At 45.5% G+C, this 26,483-nt stretch overlaps 1 protein-coding gene across 4 annotated transcripts in view; it reads left to right on the top strand.

Annotated features, from left to right (window-relative positions):
* The window catches only part of LOC125447481 (cAMP-specific 3',5'-cyclic phosphodiesterase 4B-like), a 421,594-nt gene that overhangs the window by 300,174 nt on the left and 94,937 nt on the right, over positions 1 to 26,483 (top strand). Inside the window, exon 1 of one of the 4 annotated variants that reach the window (XM_048521871.2) lies at positions 20,855 to 22,088. The exons of the other annotated variants lie outside the window; for them this stretch is intronic. Within the exon in view, the coding sequence (XP_048377828.1) occupies positions 21,802 to 22,088 (287 nt within the window). The 5' untranslated portion in view covers positions 20,855 to 21,801. Of the gene's footprint in view, positions 1 to 20,854; positions 22,089 to 26,483 lie in introns of those variants that run through there. 4 annotated transcript variants of the gene reach the window in all.

Here is a 26,483-nt window from a genome sequence, read left to right as displayed (position 1 = left end):
TTGCCAGGATGGAATTGCATCAGTAAGTGGGTGGCGTCATTTTTCTCTGTTGCTTTATGACCTCACCCTGAGATCTAGTTATTTCTGAATATTCAGCTCCTTGAATGTCTGAATGCTTCACATGTTGATCCCTTTGAAATTGTGACAATTGTTTATGGGGAGGTTTAATGCTACCCACATGTTGTTGAAGTTGACAGCAAGAATGATGCTCACTGTAGCTCCATGATCAAACTGAGATGTTCAACTGAGGCACTTTCTGTGTTTTCACATCAATGCGATACATTGCAACATTGTGAAGAAGAGCAGGGGTTGAGGAATCTCTTGAACTTCCTTCCCCCAATTAAAATCACTGTAATTGACTGCTTGACTATTGTACTGATATTGGGGCATTGCAGTGTTCAATGGGCAGTCACACTTTGTACATTGCAATAGAGACTGCTCTTTAAAAGTTCTTAGTTTCTGAATGTTGATCGCAAGGTTGGGCAAAGTGCCTTAGATATGCAAGTTTTTTTTTCTTGAGGACCTGTGCAGTCCTTTATGATGTAATATGGTCCCTTGCAGAAGTTCCTCCACTATTTACAGTGGCTCCACTCCTGGATTCTGAGATACAGAAGGTAGAATATTGTAGTAATTGCCAGCAACGCAGCAAAGAATTGGAGAGTTTGTAAAGTAGTTCTGCAAACGCTTGGTTGGATATTTGATCAGACGCCTGTAGCTAATTACACTGACAGGACAGTGCATCCCCACCGGGTGCAAAATCAGCATTTGGTAATGTTTGATAAATAATTGGCATTTCTGTGCATTGGACAGTCAGGCTATGGTGCAACGTCAGTCATGCAGACATGGTTCTGTATATCCTTTCTCCTCTTCCTTAGTACAATTAACATCATGTAGTCCTGACAGTATTTGTAGACAGATTGAATCAAGATGCGAAATCTTCAAGAGAAAGGGTGGAAGAGTAACAGTTCACAGATGGGTGGACAGCTGAATTTTGATTGCTTTGCCTCTTCTGGTGGACAGCCATGTTTTGAGCAGCTTGGTCCCAGAATCTCTGAAATACTTATCACAATCAGCATTACCTCTTACTCTGCTTTAAAACTCACCTTTTGTGACTAAATATTTTGTTGCCAAAATTAACATCCAAATGCATACTATCCAATCTTCTCTGGTAATAATCATATGAAAGCTACATAAAGGCTGTTGCTGTGGTTTTCCCAATCTGTGCTGTGATGGGTTGTCACAATAAGAGCACATTGTAAGAAAACCTACGCTCAGTCGTGTCTTGGTCTGACTTTTCACGCTCAATTACATCTGCTTATTCAAAGCGCTCAGGGAATCTGGTGTCAGGGGTCAACAGGAAGTCAACATCCCTGCCATTACCTCATGGGCTTGAAAGTCCTGGTTCATATTTAAAGGGTATTCATTCCCTGCAAGCCAGCAGCATCTCTTAGGGTCAGAGTGAGTACCTTCAGTGAAACATTCTGGCTTTTCCACCCTTTCTGCAGACAAACATCCACTCTTTGGCCCATGCCTATTACATTCTAACCTTTCTCCCACAATCACTACTGCCAATCGATCTGAATTATGCCCTGGCATAGCCAAATGTTCCCGAAAGAATTCAAAGCAGTGGCTACTTTTTGTAACGCCTAGGACAATGATGACGTCGCCTGTTGCATAATTTCTGTATGCAGTTGGGAATTGAAACACACAAATTGCTTCTTCACAAAGAACTTTATTGGAAAGAGCTATTTGATTCTGCTGAGCTTACCTTTTAATGAGCATAAATGATATGCAAGTACCTTCAAAAGGAATTTGTGATGTTTGCCATTGGTAATCTCAAGCTGCCTTGAAACTTCCAAGAGGTTAACTGCAAACTTTTTTTCATCATGCTGTCGGAATGATGCTGTCCTCTTGCGCAACTTAGTTTGTGGGAGTAGCACACAGTTCAATTCTGAGACTGTTTCAAGGAGACAGACACTCATTCAAACCTGAGTTGCTCAGTCAGAGGTGCTGTTTCAAGGGAGCAGGCCATCCAGCCATTGTGTTAGGAGTGGGAGGCTGTCGAATGTAGCAAGGACATCTCAGGCTTCGTCAGGTGCATATCTCCTACTTTAGATAACAATTACATTGTCTTCATATCAACAATTCCTATTTACATACTTTCCTGAATCTACACATCACTTGATCCCAGTTAAATTCCTCATATTCTGTAAACTTATCTGTCATATTTCTAACATCTTGGAACTGACCACAGGATAATGTTAGTTATTAAAATGTTTTAGTCACTGACCTCTTAGACGTTTTGGGCCCTTTTTCCTTAAAGCACCTTCCACCTAGCCCCAATCCTCTGCCTGGGTTAGGTTAAAAGTGAGCACCTGATGGGTGCTCACTTGATCATTCAGTAGAATGAAGGGAGCAACACCAGGCTAAACATTGTGACAAACAACTTTGCACTGCAATGTAGGACAAAGTGTCAGTGACATAGGAAACATATAACAGCTAAGCAATACATCTGAAGAGGTGCAGATGTAGAGAATATCAGCAATATTTCTTTAATAAGTACTCCTTACCTATGATAACCAATCTAAGGTTTGTCTCTCTTGACTGTAGGAGTAAGACAGTCATAGCTATCTGTGTGTCAGACTGAGCTGTGTCTTTCCGTACCTCTCTCGCTGTCTCAGTCTGCCTGTCTTTCATTCCCTGGGTCTCTCCTGAGGCAACACTCTCTTATGGTGCCCCGTTTATCCCACTGTCCCTCTTTTCCTCTTTGTTGCTTCATGACAAAGTCTGCCTTTGAGGTTCTTTTGTATCTCTGCTTTTCTCTTTCTTTGTGATTTTCCCTGAATCAATTTAACATTAAATCAGCTTTGGCCTTCACAGAGGCACAGCAAATAGAGTTGTTAAGTATGGGTGACTAATCAAGTATCCATTGTATGATGGTGAAAATAAACACAGCATCTTCACACAATGTCACAACCAATGAATCTGCAGGTCTGCAGAATAACTGAATAATTACAGATAAAGCAAAAAAAAAGAAAAAATTACTGAAATCCCTGCCACTCATTCAGATAATCGCTGACAGCAGCTGTATGGTGCAACAAAAATTCACACTAATTGTAATCCTGTACAAAGCAGTGTCAGTGTGTGTCTCCGCTCCTAAATCCCTCACCCCTCAGTCTGACCATCTCTCACTATCCCCCTCACTCTGACCCTTGCGCTCTAGTCCCTTCACCCCTCACTCTGACCCTCACTCACTATCTTCCTCACTCTGACCCTTGCTCACTATCCCCCTCACTCTGACCCTCGCTCACTATCCCCCTCACTCACTATCCCCCTCACTCCTCTCCCTGACCCTCAATCACTATCCTCGTCAACCGTCACTCTGACCCTCACTCCGTGTCCCCCTCACTCCACCCTCTGACCCACACTCAATATCCTCCTCACTCCCTCTGACCCTCACTCACTGTCCCCCTCACTTCTCTCTCTGACCGTCATAATCCCCCTCATTCCCGTGTTTGGGCCCACTCAGTATACCTTTGTTCCTGAATAAAAATAAAACATCTGCGGATGCTGTAAATCAGGAACAAAACCAAAGTTGCTGGAAAAGCTCAGCAGGTCTGGCAACATCTGCGAAGGAGAAAACAGAGTTAACGTTTCGGGTCCGGTGACTGCAGTTCTGAGAAAGGGTCACTGGATTCAAATCGTTAATTCTGTTTTCACCTTCACAGATGCTGCCAGACCTGCTGAGCACCTCCAGCAACTTTGTTTTTGTACCCTTGTTACTATTTGAACTTAATCCAAAATGTGGGAAGCAGGTGGACCTGGAGACTGTCACTGGAACCTTAAACAGCATGACAGAAGAGAGCCCTGTGGGAGAAAAAGCGGGGCAACCATTGAATAAAGAGCAGGGATGGCAGTTCAATAAAGAGGAGAGTGTGGAGTCAGCAGGTTTTCAAACATAATGAGGGAGCAGCATTAGCTGCTCGATAAAGAGTAGGAGAGAGTGGGGACAGCAGCTTCATGAACATAGGAGAGAGTGGGGACTGCAGCTTCATGAACATAGGAGAGACTGGGGATTGCAGCTTCATAAACGGGGGAGAGAGTGGGGGCTGCAGCTTCATAAATGTGGGAGAGAGTGGGGACTGCAGCTTCATAAACGTGGGAGAGACTGGGGACAGCAGCTTCATAAACGGGGGAGAGAGTGGGGACAGCAGCTTCATAAACGGGGGAGAGAGTGGGGACTGCAGCTTCATAAATGTGGGAGAGACTGGGGACAGCAGCTTCATAAACGGGGGAGAGAGTGGGGACGGCAGTTTCATGAACGTGGGAGAGAGTGGGGACAGCAGCATCATAAACGTGGGAGAGAGTGGGGACAGCAGCTTCATGAACGTTGGAGAGAGTGGGGACTGCAGCTTCATAAACGTGGGAGAGAGTGGGGACAGCAGCATCATGAACGTGGGAGAGACTGGGGACAGCAGCTTCATAAACGTGGGAGAGACTGGGGACAGCAGCTTCATGAACGTGGGAGAGACTGGGGACTGCAGCTTCATAAACGTGGGAGAGACTGGGGACAGCAGCTTCATAAACGTGGGAGAGACTGGGGACAGCAGCTTCATGAACGTGGGAGAGACTGGGGACAGCAGCTTCATAAACGTGGGAGAGAGTGGGGACAGTAGCTTCATAAACGTGGGAGAGACTGGGGACAGCAGCTTCATAAACGTGGGAGAGAGTGGGGACAGCAGCTTCATAAACGTGGGAGAGACTGGGGACAGCAGCTTCATAAACGTGGGAGAGAGTGGGGACAGCAGCTTCATGAATGTGGGAGAGAGTGGGGACAGCAGCTTCATAAATGTGGGAGAGAGTGGGGACAGCAGCATCATAAACGTGGGAGAGAGTTGGGACAGCAGCTTCATAAACGTGGGAGAGAATGGGGACAGCAGCTTCATGAACGTGGGAGAGAGTGGGGACAGCAGCTTCATAAATGTGGGAGAGACTGGGGACAGCAGCTTCATAAACGTGGGAGAGAGTGGGTACAGCAGCTTCATGAATGTGGGAGAGAGTGGGGACAGCAGCTTCATAAACGTGGGAGAGACTGGGGACAGAGGCTTCATGAACGTGGGAGAGAGTGGGGACAGCAGCATCATAAACGTGGGAGAGACTGGGGACAGCAGCTTCATGAACGTGGGAGAGACTGGGGACAGCAGCTTCATAAACGTGGGAGAGAGTGGGGACAGCAGCTTCATGAACGTGGGAGAGACTGGGGACAGCAGCTTCATAAACGTGGGAGAGACTGGGGACTGCAGCTTCATGCATGTGGGAGAGACTGGGGACTGCAGCTTCATAAACGTGGGAGAGTGTGGGGACAGCAGCATCATGAACGTGGGAGAGACTGGGGACAGCAGCTTCATGAACGTGGAAGAGACTGGGGACAGCAGCTTCATAAACGTGGGAGAGAGTGGGGACAGCAGCTTCATGAACGTGGGAGAGACTGGGGACAGCAGCTTCATAAACGTGGGAGAGACTGGGGACAGCAGCTTCATAAACGTGGGAGAGACTGGGGACAGCAGCTTCATGCATGTGGGAGAGACTGGGGACTGCAGCTTCATAAACGTGGGAGAGTGTGGGGACAGCAGCATCATGAACGTGGGAGAGACTGGGGACAGCAGCTTCATAAACGTGGGAGAGACTGGGGACAGCAGCTTCATGAACGTGGGAGAGACTGGGGACAGCAGCTTCATAAACGTGGGAGAGAGTGGGGACAGCAGCTTCATAAACGTGGGAGAGACTGGGGACAGCAGCTTCATGAACGTGGGAGAGACTGGGGACTGCAGCTTCATAAACGTGGGAGAGAGTGGGGACAGCAGCATCATGAATGTGGGAGAGACTGGGGACAGCAGCTTCGTGAATGTGGGAGAGACTCGGGACAGCAGCTTCATAAACGTGGGAGAGAGTGGGGACAGCAGCTTCATAAATGTGGGAGAGAGTGGGGACTGCAGCTTCATGAATGTGGGAGAGACTGGGGACAGCAGCTTCATAAACGTGGGAGAGAGTGGGGACAGAAGCTTCATAAACATGGGAGAGACTGGGGACAGCAGCTTCATGAACGTGGGAGAGAGTGGGGACAGCAGCTTCATAAACTTGGGAGAGAGTGGGGACAGCAGCTTCATAAACATGGGAGAGACTGGGGACAGCAGCTTCATAAATGTGGGAGAGACTGGGGACAGCAGCTTCATAAACATGGGAGAGAGTGGGGACAGCAGCTTCACGAACGTGGGAGAGACTGGGGACAGCAGCTTCATAAACATGGGAGAGAGTGGGGACAGCAGCTTCATAAACGTGGGAGAGAGTGGGGACTGCAGCTTCATAAACGTGGGAGAGAGTGGGGACAGCAGCATCATAAACGTGGGAGAGACTTGGGACAGCAGCTTCATAAACGTGGGAGAGAGTGGGGACAGCAGCTTCATAAACGGGGGAGAGAGTGGGGACAGCAGCTTCATGAACGTTGGAGAGAGTGGGGACTGCAGCTTCATAAACGTGGGAGAGAGTGGGGACAGCAGCATCATGAACGTGGGAGAGACTGGGGACAGCAGCTTCATAAACGTGGGAGAGACTGGGGACAGCAGCTTCATGAACGTGGGAGAGACTGGGGACTGCAGCTTCATAAACGTGGGAGAGACTGGGGACAGCAGCTTCATAAACGTGGGAGAGACTGGGGACAGCAGCTTCATGAACGTGGGAGAGACTGGGGACAGCAGCTTCATAAACGTGGGAGAGAGTGGGGACAGTAGCTTCATAAACGTGGGAGAGACTGGGGACAGCAGCTTCATAAACGTGGGAGAGAGTGGGGACAGCAGCTTCATAAACGTGGGAGAGACTGGGGACAGCAGCTTCATAAACGTGGGAGAGAGTGGGGACAGCAGCTTCATGAATGTGGGAGAGAGTGGGGACAGCAGCTTCATAAATGTGGGAGAGAGTGGGGACAGCAGCATCATAAACGTGGGAGAGAGTTGGGACAGCAGCTTCATAAACGTGGGAGAGAATGGGGACAGCAGCTTCATGAACGTGGGAGAGAGTGGGGACAGCAGCTTCATAAATGTGGGAGAGACTGGGGACAGCAGCTTCATAAACGTGGGAGAGAGTGGGTACAGCAGCTTCATGAATGTGGGAGAGAGTGGGGACAGCAGCTTCATAAACGTGGGAGAGACTGGGGACAGAGGCTTCATGAACGTGGGAGAGAGTGGGGACAGCAGCATCATAAACGTGGGAGAGACTGGGGACAGCAGCTTCATGAACGTGGGAGAGACTGGGGACAGCAGCTTCATAAACGTGGGAGAGAGTGGGGACAGCAGCTTCATGAACGTGGGAGAGACTGGGGACAGCAGCTTCATAAACGTGGGAGAGACTGGGGACTGCAGCTTCATGCATGTGGGAGAGACTGGGGACTGCAGCTTCATAAACGTGGGAGAGTGTGGGGACAGCAGCATCATGAACGTGGGAGAGACTGGGGACAGCAGCTTCATGAACGTGGAAGAGACTGGGGACAGCAGCTTCATAAACGTGGGAGAGAGTGGGGACAGCAGCTTCATGAACGTGGGAGAGACTGGGGACAGCAGCTTCATAAACGTGGGAGAGACTGGGGACAGCAGCTTCATAAACGTGGGAGAGACTGGGGACAGCAGCTTCATGCATGTGGGAGAGACTGGGGACTGCAGCTTCATAAACGTGGGAGAGTGTGGGGACAGCAGCATCATGAACGTGGGAGAGACTGGGGACAGCAGCTTCATAAACGTGGGAGAGACTGGGGACAGCAGCTTCATGAACGTGGGAGAGACTGGGGACAGCAGCTTCATAAACGTGGGAGAGAGTGGGGACAGCAGCTTCATAAACGTGGGAGAGACTGGGGACAGCAGCTTCATGAACGTGGGAGAGACTGGGGACTGCAGCTTCATAAACGTGGGAGAGAGTGGGGACAGCAGCATCATGAATGTGGGAGAGACTGGGGACAGCAGCTTCGTGAATGTGGGAGAGACTCGGGACAGCAGCTTCATAAACGTGGGAGAGAGTGGGGACAGCAGCTTCATAAATGTGGGAGAGAGTGGGGACTGCAGCTTCATGAATGTGGGAGAGACTGGGGACAGCAGCTTCATAAACGTGGGAGAGAGTGGGGACAGAAGCTTCATAAACATGGGAGAGACTGGGGACAGCAGCTTCATGAACGTGGGAGAGAGTGGGGACAGCAGCTTCATAAACTTGGGAGAGAGTGGGGACAGCAGCTTCATAAACATGGGAGAGACTGGGGACAGCAGCTTCATAAATGTGGGAGAGACTGGGGACAGCAGCTTCATAAACATGGGAGAGAGTGGGGACAGCAGCTTCACGAACGTGGGAGAGACTGGGGACAGCAGCTTCATAAACATGGGAGAGAGTGGGGACAGCAGCTTCATAAACGTGGGAGAGAGTGGGGACTGCAGCTTCATAAACGTGGGAGAGAGTGGGGACAGCAGCATCATAAACGTGGGAGAGACTTGGGACAGCAGCTTCATAAACGTGGGAGAGAGTGGGGACAGCAGCTTCATAAACGGGGGAGAGACTGGGGACAGCAGCTTCATAAACGTGGGAGAGAGTGGGGACAGCAGCTTCATAAACTTGGGAGAGAGTGGGGACAGCAGCTTCATGAATGTGGGAGAGAGTGGGGACTGCAGCTTCATAAACGTGGGAGAGAATGGGGACAGCAGCTTCATAAACGTGGGAGAGACTGAGGACAGCAGCATCATAAACGTGGGAGAGACTGGGGACAGCAGCTTCATAAACGTGGGAGAGAGTGGGGACTGCAGCTTCATAAACGTGGGAGAGAGTGGGGACAGCAGCTTCATAAATGTGGGAGAGACTGGGGACAGCAGCTTCATAAATGTGGGAGAGAGTAGGGTCAGCAGCTTCATAAACGTGGGAGAGACTGGGGACAGCAGCTTCATAAACGTGGGTGAGAGTGGGGATAGCAGCTTCATAAACCTGGGAGAGACTGGGGACAGCAGCTTCATAAACGTGGGAGAGAGTGGGGACAGCAGCTTCATAAACGTGGGAGAGAGTGGGGACAGCAGCTTCATAAACATGGGAGAGAGTAGGGACAGCCCTTCTGAGGAACGGTCACCAGACCCGAAACGTTAACTCTGTTTTCTCCTCCACAAATGCTGCCAAACATGCTGAGCTTTTCCAGCAACTTTGTTTTTGAACTGTGTGTAGTGTTGGTCCCTGTTATGAAGAAAAGATATGCTGGTGTTGGAGGCCGTACAAAAATCTGTAACACCTCCCTCACCTTCCTAGACCTCTCTGTCTCCATCTTGGGCAACCACCTAGAAAGCGATATCCATTTCAAGCCCACCGACTCCCACAGCTACCTGGAATACACCTCCTCCCACCCACCTTCCTGCAAAAATGCCATCCCCTATTCCCAATTCCTTCGCCTCCGCCGCATCTGCTGCCAGGATGAGGCATTCCACTCCTGTACATCTCAGATGTCCTCATTTTTCAAGAACCGCAATGACACCCGACAGTGGTCAAGAACGCCCTTGACCGTGTCTCCCGCATTTCCTACAACTCATCCCTCACACCCCGTCCCCGCAATAACAACCAAAAAAGAATCCCCCTCATCCTCACGTACCACCCCACCAACCTCTGGATCCAACGCATCATCCTCCGACACTTCCTCCATCTGCAATCCGACCCCACCACCCAAGACATTTTTCCCTGCCCACCCTTGTCTGCTTTCTGGAGGGACCACTCTCTCCGTGACTCCCTTGTTCACTCCACACTCGCCTCCAACCCCACCACACCCGGCACTTTTCCCTGCAACCACAGGAAGTGCCACACTTGCCCCCACACCTCCTCCCTCGCCCCCATCCCAGGCCCCAAGAAGACTTTCCACATCAAGCAGAGGTTCACTTGCACATCTGCCAATGTGATATACTGCATCCGCTGTACCCGTTGTGGCTACCTCTACATTGGGGAAACCAAGCAGAGGCTTGGGGACTGCTTTGCAGAACACCTCCCCTTGGTTCGCAATAAACAGCTGCATTCCCTAGTCGTGAACCATTTCAACTCCCCCTCCCATTCCTCAGACAACGTGTCCATCCTTAGCCTCCTCCAGTGACACAACGATGCCACCCGAAGGTTGCAGGAACAGCAACTCATAATCCGCTTGGGAACGCTGCAGCCTAATGGTATCAATGTGGACTTCACAAGATTCAAAATCTCCTCTCCCCGCTACCACATCCCAAAAGCAGCCCAGCTCATCCCTGCCTCCCTGACCTGTTCTTCCTCTCAGCTAGCCCCTCCTCCCACAACAAGCCACACCCCCCATTTCCTACCCACTATTCTCATCCCACCCCCTTGACCTTTCCGTCCTCCCCAGACTGAGCTATCTCCTCCCTACCTCCCCACCTACACTCACCTTTACTGGCTCCATCCCAGCCTCTTTAACTTGTCTGTCTCCTCTCTGCCTATCTTCTCCTCTATCCATCTTTGATTCTCCTCCCCCTCTCTCCCTATTTATTTCAGAACCGGCTTCTCCTCCCCCACTTCTGATGAAGCGTCTAGGCCCGAAACGTCAGCTTTTGTGCTCCTAAGATGCATTGTGCTCCTAAGATGCAGCTTGGCCTGCTGTGTTCATCCAGCTCTACACCTTGTTACTAATGGACTGGTAACCAGGACTTTGTAGCCATTTTCTGTTAAATACACACAGTCTTCTGCTGAAACAATCACACTTACAGTCACAATCTAACACTCATACTTTCAATTACATACTCGTTCATTCAGTTACATAAAAATCACTCACATACATAATTTGATAAAATCCCGTCCAGACAGATATTCTGTCTCATACAGTTGCACTTATTCACATTAATGCTCACATTCACTTGGGTCCAGACACACACACATACACACACACACATGCATATACATACACACACGCATACTTACACATACACATACACACACACATATACACACGCACATACTTACACACACTCACATATACTCATACATACACACTCTCATACACACACATACACAGACGCACACACATACACTCACAGGCATACACACACATACAGACACACATGAACGCACATACAGATACAAACACATACACATACACACACACACACACATAAACAAATGGGGCAGCACAGTGGCTCAGTGGTTAGCACTGCAGCCTCATAGCACCAGGGACCCGGGTTCAATTCCAGCCTCAGGCGACTGTCTGTGGAGTTTGCACATTCTCCCCGTGTCTCTGTGGGTTTCCTCCAGGTGCTCCAGTTTCCTCCCACAGTCCAAAGATGTGCAGGCTAGGTGGATTGGCCATGACTACTCAGAGAGTGGTAAGGGCGTGGAACACCCTGCCTGCCAATGTAGTTAACTCAGCCACATTAGGCGCATTTAAACAGTCCTTGGATAAGCATATGAATGATGACGGGATAGTGTAGGGGGAGGGGCTTAGATTAGTTCACAGGTCGGCGCAACATCGAGGGCCAAAGGGACTGTTCTGCGCTGTATTGTTCTATGTTCTCTGTTCTAAATTGCCCGTAGTGTTCAGGGGTGTGTGGGTTATCGGGGATGGGTCTGGGTGGGATGCTCCAAGGGGCGGTGTGGACTTGTTGGGCCAAAGGGCCTGTTTCTACACTGTAGGGAATCTAATCTTAAAAAAACACATATACATTTACACACACACACTTCATTGGTGGAGTCTTTCGCTTGGGCTGTTAAGGACCTACCAATTTGCACTCTCTTTGATTGGTCTTTTTCTATGCACTCTTGGAATGTAGGTATTGCTGACTAGGCCAGCATTCATTGTTTATCCCTGGTTGCCGTTGAGCAGGTAGTGATGAAGCTGCCTTCTTGAACTGCTGCAGTTCATTTGGTGTAGCAACATCAACAATACTATTAGGGAGGGAGTTTCAGGATTTTAACTGAGCAACAGTGAAGGAACGGTGGTATATTTCCAAGTCAGGAAGGTGAGTGTTTTGGAGGTGAACTTGATGGTCGTGATGTTCCCATATGTCTGCTGTCCTTGCCCTTCTAGATGGAAGCGGTCATGGGTTTGAAAGGTGCTGTCCAAGGAGACTTGGTGAATTTCTGCAGTGCATCTTGTACACATTTCTGCTACTGAGTGTCAGTGGTGGAGGGAATCGATGCTGTGGATGTGGTGCCAAACAAGCGGCTGCTTTGTCCTGGATGGTGTCAAGCTTCTTGAGTGTTGTTGGGGCTGCATCCATTCAGGCAAGTGGGGAGTGTTCCATCACACTCCTGACTTGTGCCTTGTAGATGATGGACAGGATTTGGGGAGTCAGGAAATTAGTTACTCACTGCAAGATTCCCAGCTCTGACCTATTCTTGAAGCCACAGTATTTAGATTAAATTATATAGCCTGTGGAGATAATATGGAGTAATAGAACCAGGTAGCCTCGAATTCAGGAAAGAGAGGTCATAATGTTAAATCAGCCGAGCAAACACATCACAAATGATGAATCGTTTTTCCATACTGTGTTCGGTAGTTTGTGATTCCATAGTTGCAGAAATGCATTGTGATGGGCTGCCTTTTTTTTCCTTTGAGGTTTGTCTTATTGCAACAAGGAGCTCCAGGCTTCATCTTGTTCAGTAGGAGAGCTGGAGGGAAGGAGATGATCCATTTAGCACCAATCAAGGAGAGTGACATTGAATTGACTCCTGCCAAGAGATACGCCCAGCCGGTGCCATGACATCTGGTGCTGGTGAGCCTAGTCCTGTGGCTGTTTTTCACCAAAATCTTCACTGGATTTACAACTTTCAGTTGCCCATAACCTGCTGTACCCCCAAGAATCTGGCAAGACCTTACACAGGAATTCAAAATATATCACTTCCATCTGCACACATTTTGAAACTTTTGCCTCAGAGAAGCTCAGTTCTTCCAGAAAGTTTATTCTGCTGGCTCTGTCTAGTTTCTCTCCATCTGTTGTTCTCATTTCCTCTTTCTGTTTCTCACTATTTCTTTGCTTGTCACTTGGTTTCTGTTGTTTGACTACAATGGAATCTGGAACAGTGCTGGTCCTTCACTCTTTTCATCCATGGTTGTATGTCATGTGTATGGAATCAGATATATTGTGGGGTTACCTGCATTTTTGACTGATCTCTATTTGTCTGGGCCACAGAGCCGAGAACAAAGGCAACAGGCTGACAACAGAGATGGTGAAATAACTCCTTCCAATCTTAGATACAATTGAGATACCTTGCAGTTGGAGCCAATTCTGAGCTGCCAAATGTTCACTCAGGAGTTTCTAACTCAAAGCAATGAGCTAGTGGAACTTGAAATTCTTAGCTCATGGACCACCAGCTGTGTCAGGAAAATGCCAGAACAGGGATGTTGTGGTGAAATGTTGGCAAAGCAATCACTGTACACAGGGAGGATTGATCTTAATATTGTACAGTGGAAGCAAAGGTATGAAATGGAAGATGCATCGTGAGAAGCAAAGTATGAGAAAAGCAGTGAAGAGGTCAGACTTAGTAAACAGGCTCACAGCTTGGGAGTGAAGCAGTGACATTGTAAGTGAGAAACGTTTGTTTATTCACTCATGGAATTTGAGCATCATTGGCTGGGCCAGCATTTATTGCCCCTCCATAATTGCCCTTGAGAAGGTGACGGTTAGCTGCCTTCTTGAACCACTGCAGTCTGTGTGCTCTAGGTAGACCCCACGTTGCCATAACTGTGCTCCATCAGAGCATGGAGAGGGAGTGTGACAGTAGCTACAGGGAGGAATGATCCATTTGGATGTAGTGTAGCAGCACACAAGTATGACAAATGTGAAACTCTTCAACTCCTAAAGAGTTAATTCACCTGGTGAGGGTGGGGACAGTGTATACACTACAGGAGCAGGATGAATACACTGCACAAAAGGGCGCATGTTCTGTAGGGGTTTAAAATTCTGCCAGGAATGTGCGTATAAGAATTATCTACTGTCCTACTGTTTACATGTCTTTTTTTCTTTGTGGAATGTGATTGGATCACATTGTGGGGTTACCTGCATTTTTGACTGATCTCTATTTGTCTGGGCCACAGAGCCGAGAACAAAGGCAACAGGCTGACAACAGAGATGGTGAAATAACTCCTTCCAATCTTAGATACAATTGAGATACCTTGCAGTTGGAGCCAATTCTGAGCTGCCAAATGTTCACTCAGGAGTTTCTAACTCAAAGCAATGAGCTAGTGGAACTTGAAATTCTTAGCTCATGGACCACCAGCTGTGTCAGGAAAATGCCAGAACAGGGATGTTGTGGTGAAATGTTGGCAAAGCAATCACTGTACACAGGGAGGATTGATCTTAATATTGTACAGTGGAAGCAAAGGTATGAAATGGAAGATGCATCGTGAGAAGCAAAGTATGAGAAAAGCAGTGAAGAGGTCAGACTTAGTAAACAGGCTCACAGCTTGGGAGTGAAGCAGTGACATTGTAAGTGAGAAACGTTTGTTTATTCACTCATGGAATTTGAGCATCATTGGCTGGGCCAGCATTTATTGCCCCTCCATAATTGCCCTTGAGAAGGTGACGGTTAGCTGCCTTCTTGAACCACTGCAGTCTGTGTGCTCTAGGTAGACCCCACGTTGCCATAACTGTGCTCCATCAGAGCATGGAGAGGGAGTGTGACAGTAGCTACAGGGAGGAATGATCCATTTGGATGTAGTGTAGCAGCACACAAGTATGACAAATGTGAAACTCTTCAACTCCTAAAGAGTTAATTCACCTGGTGAGGGTGGGGACAGTGTATACACTACAGGAGCAGGATGAATACACTGCACAAAAGGGCGCATGTTCTGTAGGGGTTTAAAATTCTGCCAGGAATGTGCGTATAAGAATTATCTACTGTCCTACTGTTTACATGTCTTTTTTTCTTTGTGGAATGTGATTGGATCAGTCATGATCCTATGGAAAGGTGGAGCAGGCTTGGGTGTTCGATCAGGTACGTCTGCTCCTAATTTACATGTGGCTATTACTGGCAAGGTCACAAGCAGAGTTCATGCCATTGTGATCCTTTAGAGTCTTTGTAATTAACCCAGCAATTTTACAGTGTCTCACCTACCTCGACTGCAGCCACTACTGCGATATTGGTCACTTCTGGGCAGTCATGTTTTGATGTTCCTCTGATATGGAACATAGTGACTGTGGTGAATGGGAAAAGCCCTCAGCCATTGCAGTTAGCAGGTTATTAGCAATCACTTTATCACCTTTACAATACTGTCTACAACCTGATGGCACAAAGTTTGAGTAGTGGCTCTCACTGAGTGCCAATACAACAAGGCACCAGCTGTCACTATTAGTCTCACAACTTTATGCTAACTCCCTGATCAAACTGCCTGACTTCCTAAATATTTTGATCTGTTACCACTCATTAAATTTCTATCAAGGAGTCTTCTGTATGCAGTGGTTAACAACTACTGATGATGTCTGTTCTCAAACAGCTGATGTGTTACAGGTCCTAATGTCTGCCTGTAGTTCACTGGCTGTTAAAACATATTGGAACATTTTCAGGTTGTGAAAAGTGCTGCATAACTGCAGTTTTCTTCATACCTTTCCACGCAAATCAATATCCACATCTTTTTCTATATCTAAGTGACCTGGAAGAGGACTGGCTTTGCTGATGGGGAAATCACGCCATCTGTTAGCCTGAGCTGTTGCAGAAATAAGAGATAATTTAGTATTGAGACTAGACAGTGGGAGGTTGTAGTTTTGAAGATCAAGCCGTGAGGAAGGGTAATGCAGTGGAGGTGGGAGTTTCAGGAACAGAGGTGCTTGGCACTGAGGGCTAGAAGCATCACAAAGGGAGAATTAAGGAAAGGCTTCACCTAACTACCCAGAGAAATGAACTTACCCCTGCACCTCAGACGGTTGAATATCCAAGCTGTTCAGGGTCTCTTCCCTACCTAATCTCGTGCTTAGCTCCTGAAGGCAATGCAGGATAAAATTGCACCAGCCTATTGATTTATTACCGTATGTGCGTCATCATGCATGTATGCATATTCAGCAATGTGAGCACCTCAGACTTCAGTTTTGTTTTGTTTTTAATGTCCAGTGATATGTCAATCCATTCCAGGATTCTTGTTCTTTGTAACATCTTGCTGAGTTTGAAACTGGAATGTTTTTCTTCATGAAATGCATGCTGCCAACTTCAGCTGGAACACATGAAGTTCACAATGTCATGGGAAATTCACAAGATGCAACCAGGCTGCAAACTGTGCACCAAGTTATAGAATCATACAACACAGAAACAGAAACTTCAGTCCAACCAGCCCATGCCGAACATAATCCCAAAGTTAACTAGTCCCAGCTACCTGCATGTGGCCCAAATCCCTCCAAACATTTCTCATTCCTGTACTTACCCAAATATCTTTCAAATGTTGTAACTGTACCGATATCCACCACTTCCTCTGGAAGTTCATTACACATACACAAACCACTTCCTTTGTAAAGAAAATCGCCCCTCATGGCTTTTTTAAATCTTTCTCCTCTCACCTTAAACATATACCCACTAGTCTTGAAATCCATGTGGAAAAGGCACCTGTCATTCACCTTATCTATACCCTACATTATTTTATAAGCCTCTATAAGGTCACCCCTCAACCTCCTATGCTCCAGTGAAAAAAACCCAAATTCTCTATTCCCAGCAACGTCCTGATAATCTCTTCTGAACCCTCTCCAGCTTAATAATATCCTTCCTATAACAGGGCGACCAGAATTGGATACAGTACTCTGGAAAAGGCCTCACCAATGGCCTGCACATCCTCGACATAACGTTCCCATACTCAAAGGTCTGAGCAATAAATGCAAATGTGCTAAAGGCCTTCTTAATCACTCTATATTTGATGCAAACTTCAAAGAATTATGTATCTGAACCCCTAGGTCTCTCTATTCTACAACGCTGCCCAAGGTCCTACTTTTAACTAATTTTGAGGAATTCTTTGAGGACATTACTTGCCTGGTGGACAATGGTGAACCTGTGGATGTGGTGTACCTGGATTTTCAAAAGGCATTTGACAAGTGCCACACCAAAGCCTGCTAAATAAGATAAAGTTGCATGGTTTTACAGGTAATGTATTGGCATGGATAGTGGATTGGTTGATGAGTAGAAAACAAAGAATTGGGGTAAATAGGTGTTTTTCTGGTTGGGGATCAGTGGCTACTGGTGTGCCTCAGGGATCAGTGTTGTGGCCACAATTGTTTACAATTTACATGGATGATTTGGAGTTGGGGACTAAGTGTGGTGTGTCAAAATTTGCAGATGAGACTAAGGTGAGTGGTAGAGCAAAGTGTGCAGAAGACATTGAAAGTCTGCAGTGGGATATAGATAGTCTAAGTGAGTGGGCAAAGGTCTGGCAGATGGAGTATAATGTTGATAAGTGTGAGGTCATCCATTTTGGTGGGAATAACAGCAAATGGACTATGTTTTAAACAGTACAAAATTGCAGCATGCTGCTGTGCAGAGGGACTTGGGTCCCTTGTGGAGATCGTTGCGCATGAATCACTAAAAGTAGGATTACAGCTGCAGCAGGTAATTAAAAAGGCAAATGGAAATTTGTCTCCCATTGCTCGAGGGATGGAGTTTAGAAACAGGGAGGCTATGCTGCAGCTGTATAGGGTCCTGGTGAGGCCACACCTGGCGTACTGTGTGCAGTTTTGGTCTCCTTACTTGAGAAGGGATATACTAGACTGGAGGGGGTGCAGAGGAGATACACTCGGTTGATTCCAGAGTTGATAGGATTGGATTATGAGGACAGACGGAGTAGGCTGGGATTATACTCATTGGAATTCAGAAGAATGAGGGGAGATCTTATAGAAACATATAAGATTATGAAGGGAATAGATAAAGTGGAGACAGGGAGGTTGTTTCCACTAGCAGGTGAAACTAGGACTAGGGGGCATAGCCTCAATATAAAGGGAAGCAGATGTAGAACTGAGGTCCCGAGGAACTTCTTCACCCGAAGGGTTATGAATCTGTGGAATTCCCTGCCTAGTGAAGTGGTTGAAGCTACCTCACTACATGTTTTTAAGGCAAAGCTAGATAAATTTTGAATAGTAAAGGAATTAAGGAATGCCTCAACTAAGAGAGTTTCATGAATGAGACTCGCCTTTATTGCAAACTTTGAAGGTCTTTTTCTTTCTGATTCCTAGAGTTTTGAAATGGAAACGAAGACCAGAAAAAATCCTTATAGCCTCATCCAACCAGGTCTCCCAGCAATTAAGAGCAATAAACCATCATCTCTTATATCAATGCTTTGATTTGATTTGGCTTATTGTAGTCACATGTACCTAAGTACAGTGAAAAGTTTGGTTTTGCAAGCAGTACGAGCAGACCATAGCAAACAAAGACATACAGATCATAAGGTGCTTAGATGAAGTGAGATATACAAGGTTACGGTTGCACAGGAGGTGCATTTAACAAAATCAACACGAGCAACATCAACATTATTTGAAGGTAGAGAGGTCCGTTCAGCAGTCTAATAACAGCAGAGAAGAAGCTGTTCTCGAACCTCCCTTGATCTCCCTACAAAGATGTCCTTGGCTGTTTTTTTTTCCAAAGTAGTCATTTGACTTTCTCTAATCAGAAGGTGGTTTACAATTGCCATTAAACTGTTCACCCCATTCCTAGAGAAAACCCTATTTAATCCAGAAAGTGTCCAACAATTCAATATCTTTTAATTTTTCACATAATCCACTAATGCAGAAATGTGGGTGATTATAATACCTCAAGTTTAAAGTTCTCATCTTTTTTTTCAATCACCTTTTCCAAGAGCTCCTTCAACTCTGACCTCCTGCACATACGCTATTTTTTTTCACTCCCTCATGTCTTCAGCTGCCAAGACCCTAAGTTCCATTTATACTCCTTGCCTAAGTCTTTCCACTTCCCTATCTCTTTGTCTTCCTTCTGATCCAACCTTTGGTTACCTGTCCTTATTGTTGAGTATCAAGCATTTGTTTGTTAAAGCTCGTGTGAAAACTCTTGGGACAATTTTCAATGTTGAATGCCCTGCATAAATAAAGTTGCTGCTGTTGTGATTTTTCTAATTTAGAAGACGATTAATGTCAGCCCAGAAATGCCAAGCAGTAAGTTGGATTGTTTGAGGAATGAAATTTCCTTGTGTGGCAATGTGTAGCAGACTGCTACTGGCTGGCAGCCCAGGAACTCTGTAAATAAAATGCAGCAAACCGGAGGAAATCAAGCTGCTTATTTACTTTAATAATGTTGCTGAAGGCTGCAAATTCAATTTTATTTCAACCGAAAAAGGAAAAACTGGAAACGTAGCGATTGTGTCGTGATGTGTGCTGGAAAGGGTGGTTTAGGATTATGTCAGCCAAGGAGGGAGCTGCTGTGTCTCTGTTTTTGTTTTACATTAGTCACATGCTTTCTCCTCATTAAGCTGTGGTGGACCAGCGAAGGAACTTTTCTTTCCCTGTACCTGCTGTTAGTATCAGGCATTTCTCGCAACAATTGTTTATAGAAACCCACCAACAAAGTCCCATCAATAGCCATCTTCAGAGGAGCACCAGAACACTCCTGTGTGTCATGAAACCCTTCTGTGTTTTGAGGGTGACTGTCCAATTATTGTTGAATTATGATCACATTAGTACCTGTGAATGTTCTCCCAGGAACTGCTCAATAACCTCTGCAGCCTTCCTAGAATATACAATTTTAATTGTCCATCAATCCAGTGCACAAGGTGAAAGCACTATCCAATTACTGAATGAGAAAGATTTTTAGGCCCTCTTGTGGCACAGTCATAGTGTCCCTATCTCTAGATTAGGAAACCTGGGTTCAGGTTCCACCTTTTCCAGAGGTACATCATAGAATGTCTGCATATCTTGATTTAAAATATATTAGAGAGGTTACTGGGCCTTCTGTGATGTGGTAGTAGTGTCCCTTATCTCCAAACCAGGATACCCCAGTTCAAATCTCAGCTTACGTAATAACATCTCTAAATAGGTTGATTGGAAATATCTAGGAGAGTTTTCCTGAAAAAACAAGGCCTGAGAATCAAGTTTTAGACATTGCAGACACTCCCATTCGCTGACAAACGAGCTGCACTGAAGTAACCATGATGTTGTCAGAGTTGTTCAGCAATTCACTCCAATATCTCACTTCAACCAAGATATTTCTCATATCATGTTCCTAATTCTATCTCTTGGAATACTGCCATCCCAAACGGCCTCAAAGCAATTGAAGATTAGACCATTTGTAATAGTGCTGCAGTTTGCTGTTAGGCTACGAGCCTGTTTTAAAGCAACTTGCTATTTAAGGTTTTAGATTGGGTGGAATCGTTAGAACATGCAGGAGATCAGTGCTACTCAGGTCACGAGCAGTGAGAAGGATGTGGGAGATCAGGTGCTGGATTCCTTCCAGTGTGAAAGAATGCCCTATCACACAGTGTTGTAAACAACTCACAGACACTATGTCCTTGACCTGCAGTTTTTCTGCTTGAGCTACGCTGCCACAGATTAATAGGAACTCTTGCACAGAGATATTGAAGGCTTAGCATGATCAGAAATAAAACAATGCATTCCACTCACTTCCAGATAATTCCCAATCTGGTTCAGTTCAATCAGAAAACTCACTGAGGTAAGTTTGAAATGCCAAATAAACTTATACAAACCTGCAAGGGAAGGTGGGACACCAAGGGTTAAATTGTAGCTGATCAGATTACACAGAAACTCAACTAGTTAATGTTTTCCTCAAATCTTTGCTTGTTCACCAAAATATTTCAGTTTTATTTGTGAAGTGCTTTGAGCAAGTGTGGTTATTTAGTGTTAGCTGTGGAGCCACTCAGACAGGAGGCACCGCATGTACAACCAAGTTTGGGCTTTCAGTGAATTCCAGTGACCGCTTAACTTGAAATGTAACTGACGTCAAGGGGAAGTTGAACTTCCTGGTGGGACTTGTAGAGAGCGGTTGGTTCACGGAGCACGAAGGGAGGGCAGGTTAAGTCTCCTTACAGGACAGTATGGGGGTGTGGAGACTCCAATTCTCAGCAAACCAGTCGACACTGTACAGCAGGCAGTGACAAAGCATTTAAGGGTGTGTCTCATTGTTGTATTTGAGAATCTTGTGACCAACAATCAGAAGGGGAGAATGTGCAGCAATGTGTACTAATCGGGATGGACACCCGGCAAGACGAGCCTGAATCTACACCATTCGCGTGGATAGCAATTCATGAATGAGACAATTTAATCTATTTCAGTGGAGGCAGTAAATGAAGAGACTTGATAAGCTGAAATCCAGTGCAGGCAAGTGATGCTTCAGTGGAAATTTTGGAACTGATTTCTGCAGAACCTCTGAGTGAAGGAAGCTAGATGTCATTCAAAGGAATCTACATTTTCTGAGTGTAAATACATACCCAAGTTAGCTGATGATTTTACCCATCTAGCTAAAAATAATCAACAATTACAAATTGGCATGAATTTAATACATGAACTTTCTTATAACTTATGTCAGGAATACAGTGAGAAAAACCAACAGACATTCAAAACATGTACCATACCTAGACAGAAAATTCTGCTTTTCATTTTAAAATAAATTTCAACACTGAATAGGCTATAAACAACTAAAGGATTAAATAATTCATGAAGTGATTGCACTGAAGTCATAACTGCAGAGTATCACTGAAATTCATTACTACTGAACAGTCTGCCATTTTCCACCCAGTGCCTTTTTCTCTTGATTTGTAATCCTGTGTCAGGGCCTAACCAGTCACACGTGTGGAGACAACTCATCATCAATTGCTGAATGGAGGGCAACTTTGTTTCAAGGTTCTCCCAGTCGGAGTCCCCACGCTCTCCAATCTGGCCGGCTAATCTTTTGGGGGAGATGTCATCGCAAGGAGACTTTGAGGATGATGCCTTCTTCCCAAATTCCTTGGACACAGCTGGTTGGGACCAGTTCCGCCCACGGCTCTGTGGAGCTGGGCCTTTGTCTCCACGACGTTCACCACGGAATTCACCACGGCTCTTTCGAAAAGTGCTTCTGAACAGGAATATTTGTGAGTTTAGGCAACGTTCTGGTAGTCACGCTAGGTAAGGGTTTCAAGCAGCAACTTGTCTTTCTGTGTTGTTATCTAAAGAGGGATGTACTTATCATTTGATGGAGTACAGTGGAGGTTCAACAGATTAAAGCTGGGATGGTGGGATTATTTTACAAGGAGAGATTTTAGAAACTGGGTCAATATCCCTTAGAGTTCCAAAGATTGAGAGGTGATATCATTGAAACATACAATAATTCTTACAGGGTGTGACAGGTGGACGTAGATAGAATGTTTCCCCTGAATGATATTTGACCACAGCAGGGTAAAACTGATCTGTTCACCGTTGTTTATCCAGGACCAAAGAAACCGAGGGGGTCACTCATTCCCCAAATCAGGATCCCATGGTCACTTACTCTCCGACAGGAGCCAGGGACTGAGGGTCATACAGTAATCCAGCAGGGTTCCCTTGCTGATTAAGACCTATTAAATAATGAGCCAATTTGCTGAAATGGTGAATGTGTTGTTAATATGATTGTGTTGATGAAGCATGAAATGTAACTGATGTTATCTGACAGGCGGTTTCAGCACTTATCACGTGTCCAGTGCACAGTGCCCAAAATGTCTTTCACAAGATTAACTCCTCCATGGTTTCTCCAACACTCTCATTTTCTGGATTTCTGTCTCATTGGTTACGTGACTTTTTATGAACACATTGTTCGCATTAGTTAACTACTGTCAGACTCTCACACGCAGTGACCCCACTCTCAGACCCTCACACACAGTGACCCCATTCTCAGACATTCACATACATAGTGACCCCACTCTCAGACCCTCATGCACAGTGATCCCACTGTCAGACCCTCACATCTTCTGAAATTCTGAGTTATCTGTCAAGTGGTTTTTTTATAAATGCATTGCTCACATTAGTTACCCACGCTCAGACACTCACCCACAGTGACCCCACTCTCAGACCCCCCGCAACACAGAGCAACTCCACGCTCACACCCTCACACACACGATGACCCTACAGTATCAGACCTTCACACGCACTGACCCCACTCTCAGACCTGCACACACACAGTGATGCCACTCTCAGACCCGCACACGCAGCAACCCCATTTTCCGACCCTCACACACACAGTGATACCCACTCTTAGGCCCTCACACACAGTGACCCCACTGTCAGACCCTCATACACAGTAACCCCCACCCTCAGACCCTCACACACACTGACCCCCACTCTGTGACTATCATAAAAACATGACCCTGACACACACAGTGACCCACACTGTGATCCGCACTCTCAGACCGTAACACATGGTGACCCTACACTATCAGACCCTCACACACACTGACCCCAGTCTCAGACCCTGACACATACAGTGACCCACACGCTCAGATCCTCACGCACAGACAGTGAACCCCCTACCTCAATTTCTTATAGATACAGAGACCTAACTATAGACCATGGTTTGGAAAATCTCGAGCACAACAACATAAAGTCTCATCTGTTTTCCTGACACGATCTGCCAAATCCAGAGAAATTACTCCTTTGCTCCCAAAGTCATGTTGAGGTTGTAGTGGACGTTAGTAAGGCATCTTCTGGAAAACTGTGCCCACTTCTGGTCTCCCAGTTATAGGAAGGATATTATCAAACTGGAGACCGTTCAGAACAGATTTACCAGGATGCTGCCCGTTATGGAAAGTGTGAGTTATAAAGAAAGGCTGAATAGGCAGGAACTTATTTCATGGGAGCATAGGAGGTTGATAGGTGACCTGATAGAAGTTTATGAAATAGTGAGAGGTATAGATAGAGTTAATGGTAATTGTCTTTTCCATAAGATGTTGGCTTTCAAGACTAGTGGGCCCATTTTTAGGGTGAGAGGAGAGAGATTTAAAAAAGACATGAGGCAAATTTTTTACACAAAAGGTATCTTGTATGTGGAATGAACTTCCTGATGAAATGATAGATGCGGATACAGTTACAACATTTAAAAGACATTTGGTAAGTATATGAATAGGAAAGGTTTGGAGGAATGTGGGCTAGGAGCAGGCAGATGGGATGAATTTACTTTGTGATTATGTTCTGCATGGACTGGTTGCATCAAAGGATCTGTTGTCTTTTACATTCAACTTAAATAATTCTTCCCTAGTCCTTTCTTGTGAGCATTGAAATCTTTTTATATAAAGACAGACAAAATTGAGAGCTTAGACTTTCTCAGTTTCTAAGAACTTGCAACTTCTAAACACTACAGATGGTCTAAAAGTCTCACACATTAATCTTTCCTTCTGAATAAATGTGTTTTCTTTGAATTGTTCTATGCACCTTTCTAGGAGGTAAAATATTTGCTTCTGAGCCTAGTCAGCTGTGCTCTGAACTGCCCAAAACTTTGAGTTTTCTAAACTAAAACAGTTCTTCCCAGCTTTTAATGAATACATTCAAGTTGTTGCTGTAATCCACAAAGTTACATGATACCCCAATGTCTTTATTGTTTAATCATAGGAACATTGCTGCGTATTGTCCATTCTGAATGGCATGATTTTGCATTGATGCGATCTATCCAGTGTTACAAAAATCGATGTTTCATAGAATATAGAACATTACAACACAGTACAGGCCCTTCGGCCCTCGATGTTGTGCCGACCTGTCATACCGATCTCAAGCCCATCTAACCTACACTATTCCACGTACGTCCATATGCTTGTCCAATGACGACTTAAATGTACCTAAAGTTGGCGAATCTACTACCGTTGCAGGCAAAGCGTTCCATACCCTTACTACTCTCTGAGTAAAGAAACTACCTCTGACATCTGTCCTATATCTTTCACCCCTCAATTTAAAGCTATGCTCCCTCGTGCTCGCCATCACCATCCTAGGAAAAAGGCTCTCCCTATCTACCCTATCTAACCCTCTGATTATTTTATATGTTTCAATTAAGTCACCTCTCAACCTTCTTCTCTCTAATGAAAACAGCCTCAAGTCCCTCAGCCTTTCCTTGTAAGACCTTCCCTCCATACCAGGCAACATCCTAGTAAATCTCCAATGTGAACCCCTCTGTATCAGTCAGTGAAGCTTGTCAAGATCCTTTTAGTAAGTCAATATTTGGCAAAAAAAAATCATGCATTTGTTATGATCGTGGCTGATTTTATTACTATTCAAGTCAGTTTTCAGAAAGAAATGTTTTGTTCTTTTGTGCAATTCAACTTAGACTCATAAAGTCATGGAGCTGTACAGCACAGAAACCGACCCTTTGGTCCAACTCATCCTTGCTGACCAGATATCCTGAATTAATCTAGCCAGCATTTGGTTTGCATCCCTCTAAAGACTTCCTATTCATATCCCATCCAGATGTCTTTTAAATGCTGTAATTGTATCAGCCTCCACCACTTCTTCTGGGTAGTTTATTCTATACACACACCACCCCCTGCATGAAAGAGTTGCCCCTTATGTCCCTTTTAAATCTTTCCCCTCTCACCTTAAACCTGTGCCCTCTATTTTTGGACTCTCCTACCCTGGGGAAAAGACTTTGACTATTCATCCTATCTATGCCCTCATCATTTTATTAACTTCTATAACAGTCACCCCTCAGCCCCTGATAGTCCAGAGAAAATAGCCCCAGTCCATTCAGCCTCTCCCTATAGCTCAAACGCTCCAACCCGGGTAACATTTTTGTAAAACTTTTCTGAACCCTTTGAGTTTCACAACACCTTTCCTATAGTGGGGAGACCAGAATTGAACACAGTATTCCAAAAGTGTCCAAACCAATGTCCTATACAGCTGCAACATGACCTCCCAACTCCCATACTCAATGCATTGACCAATAAAGGCAAGCATACCAAATGTCTTCTTCACTATCCTATCTACCTGCGATTTCACTTTCAAGGATCTATGAACCTGAACTCCAAGGTCTCTTTGTTCAGCAACACGCCCCAGGATCTTACCATTAAGTGTATAAGTCCTGCTCTGACTTGCCTATCTAACAAATAACTTGGTGGTCTTTCACCAGTATATGAGCACACAATACTGTAGAGGCGGTTTTTACAATAAAACAAAGTTATTATATAAAAGAAAGAAAGTAACATATGAAGAAATTTATGTATAAAACAGTTTAGAAGATTTCAAACGCCTGATTAAACAAAAATCCTATCTACTTCCAAACACCATCACTTTACAGTTAATCAAAATCCAGAGAAATTTTCCCCTAGATTTTACTTCTCTGTTTGTTCTTACTTCCTGTCCTGTGCATTGTGAGTTAAAGAAAACGTTTCATAATGGAGAATTTAGAATTTCATAGTCTGTTAACAATTTGCCAGTTTCCCAACATACATTGCTGGTCTGGAAGTTTTCTCAAATTACACTCTTTCACTGAGGTAACTGCTCCAAACAAACTCCTGTTAAGTATTCTTGCAGTTGACTTCAGTCAGGTCTTCTTCAAGCTGAACTCAA

This window comes from Stegostoma tigrinum, chromosome 35, assembly GCF_030684315.1.
Source record: "Stegostoma tigrinum isolate sSteTig4 chromosome 35, sSteTig4.hap1, whole genome shotgun sequence".
Taxonomy (NCBI): domain Eukaryota; kingdom Metazoa; phylum Chordata; class Chondrichthyes; order Orectolobiformes; family Stegostomatidae; genus Stegostoma; species Stegostoma tigrinum.
Note: the sequence above shows the minus strand (reverse complement) of the source record. Positions and strands in the feature narration are given on the sequence as shown.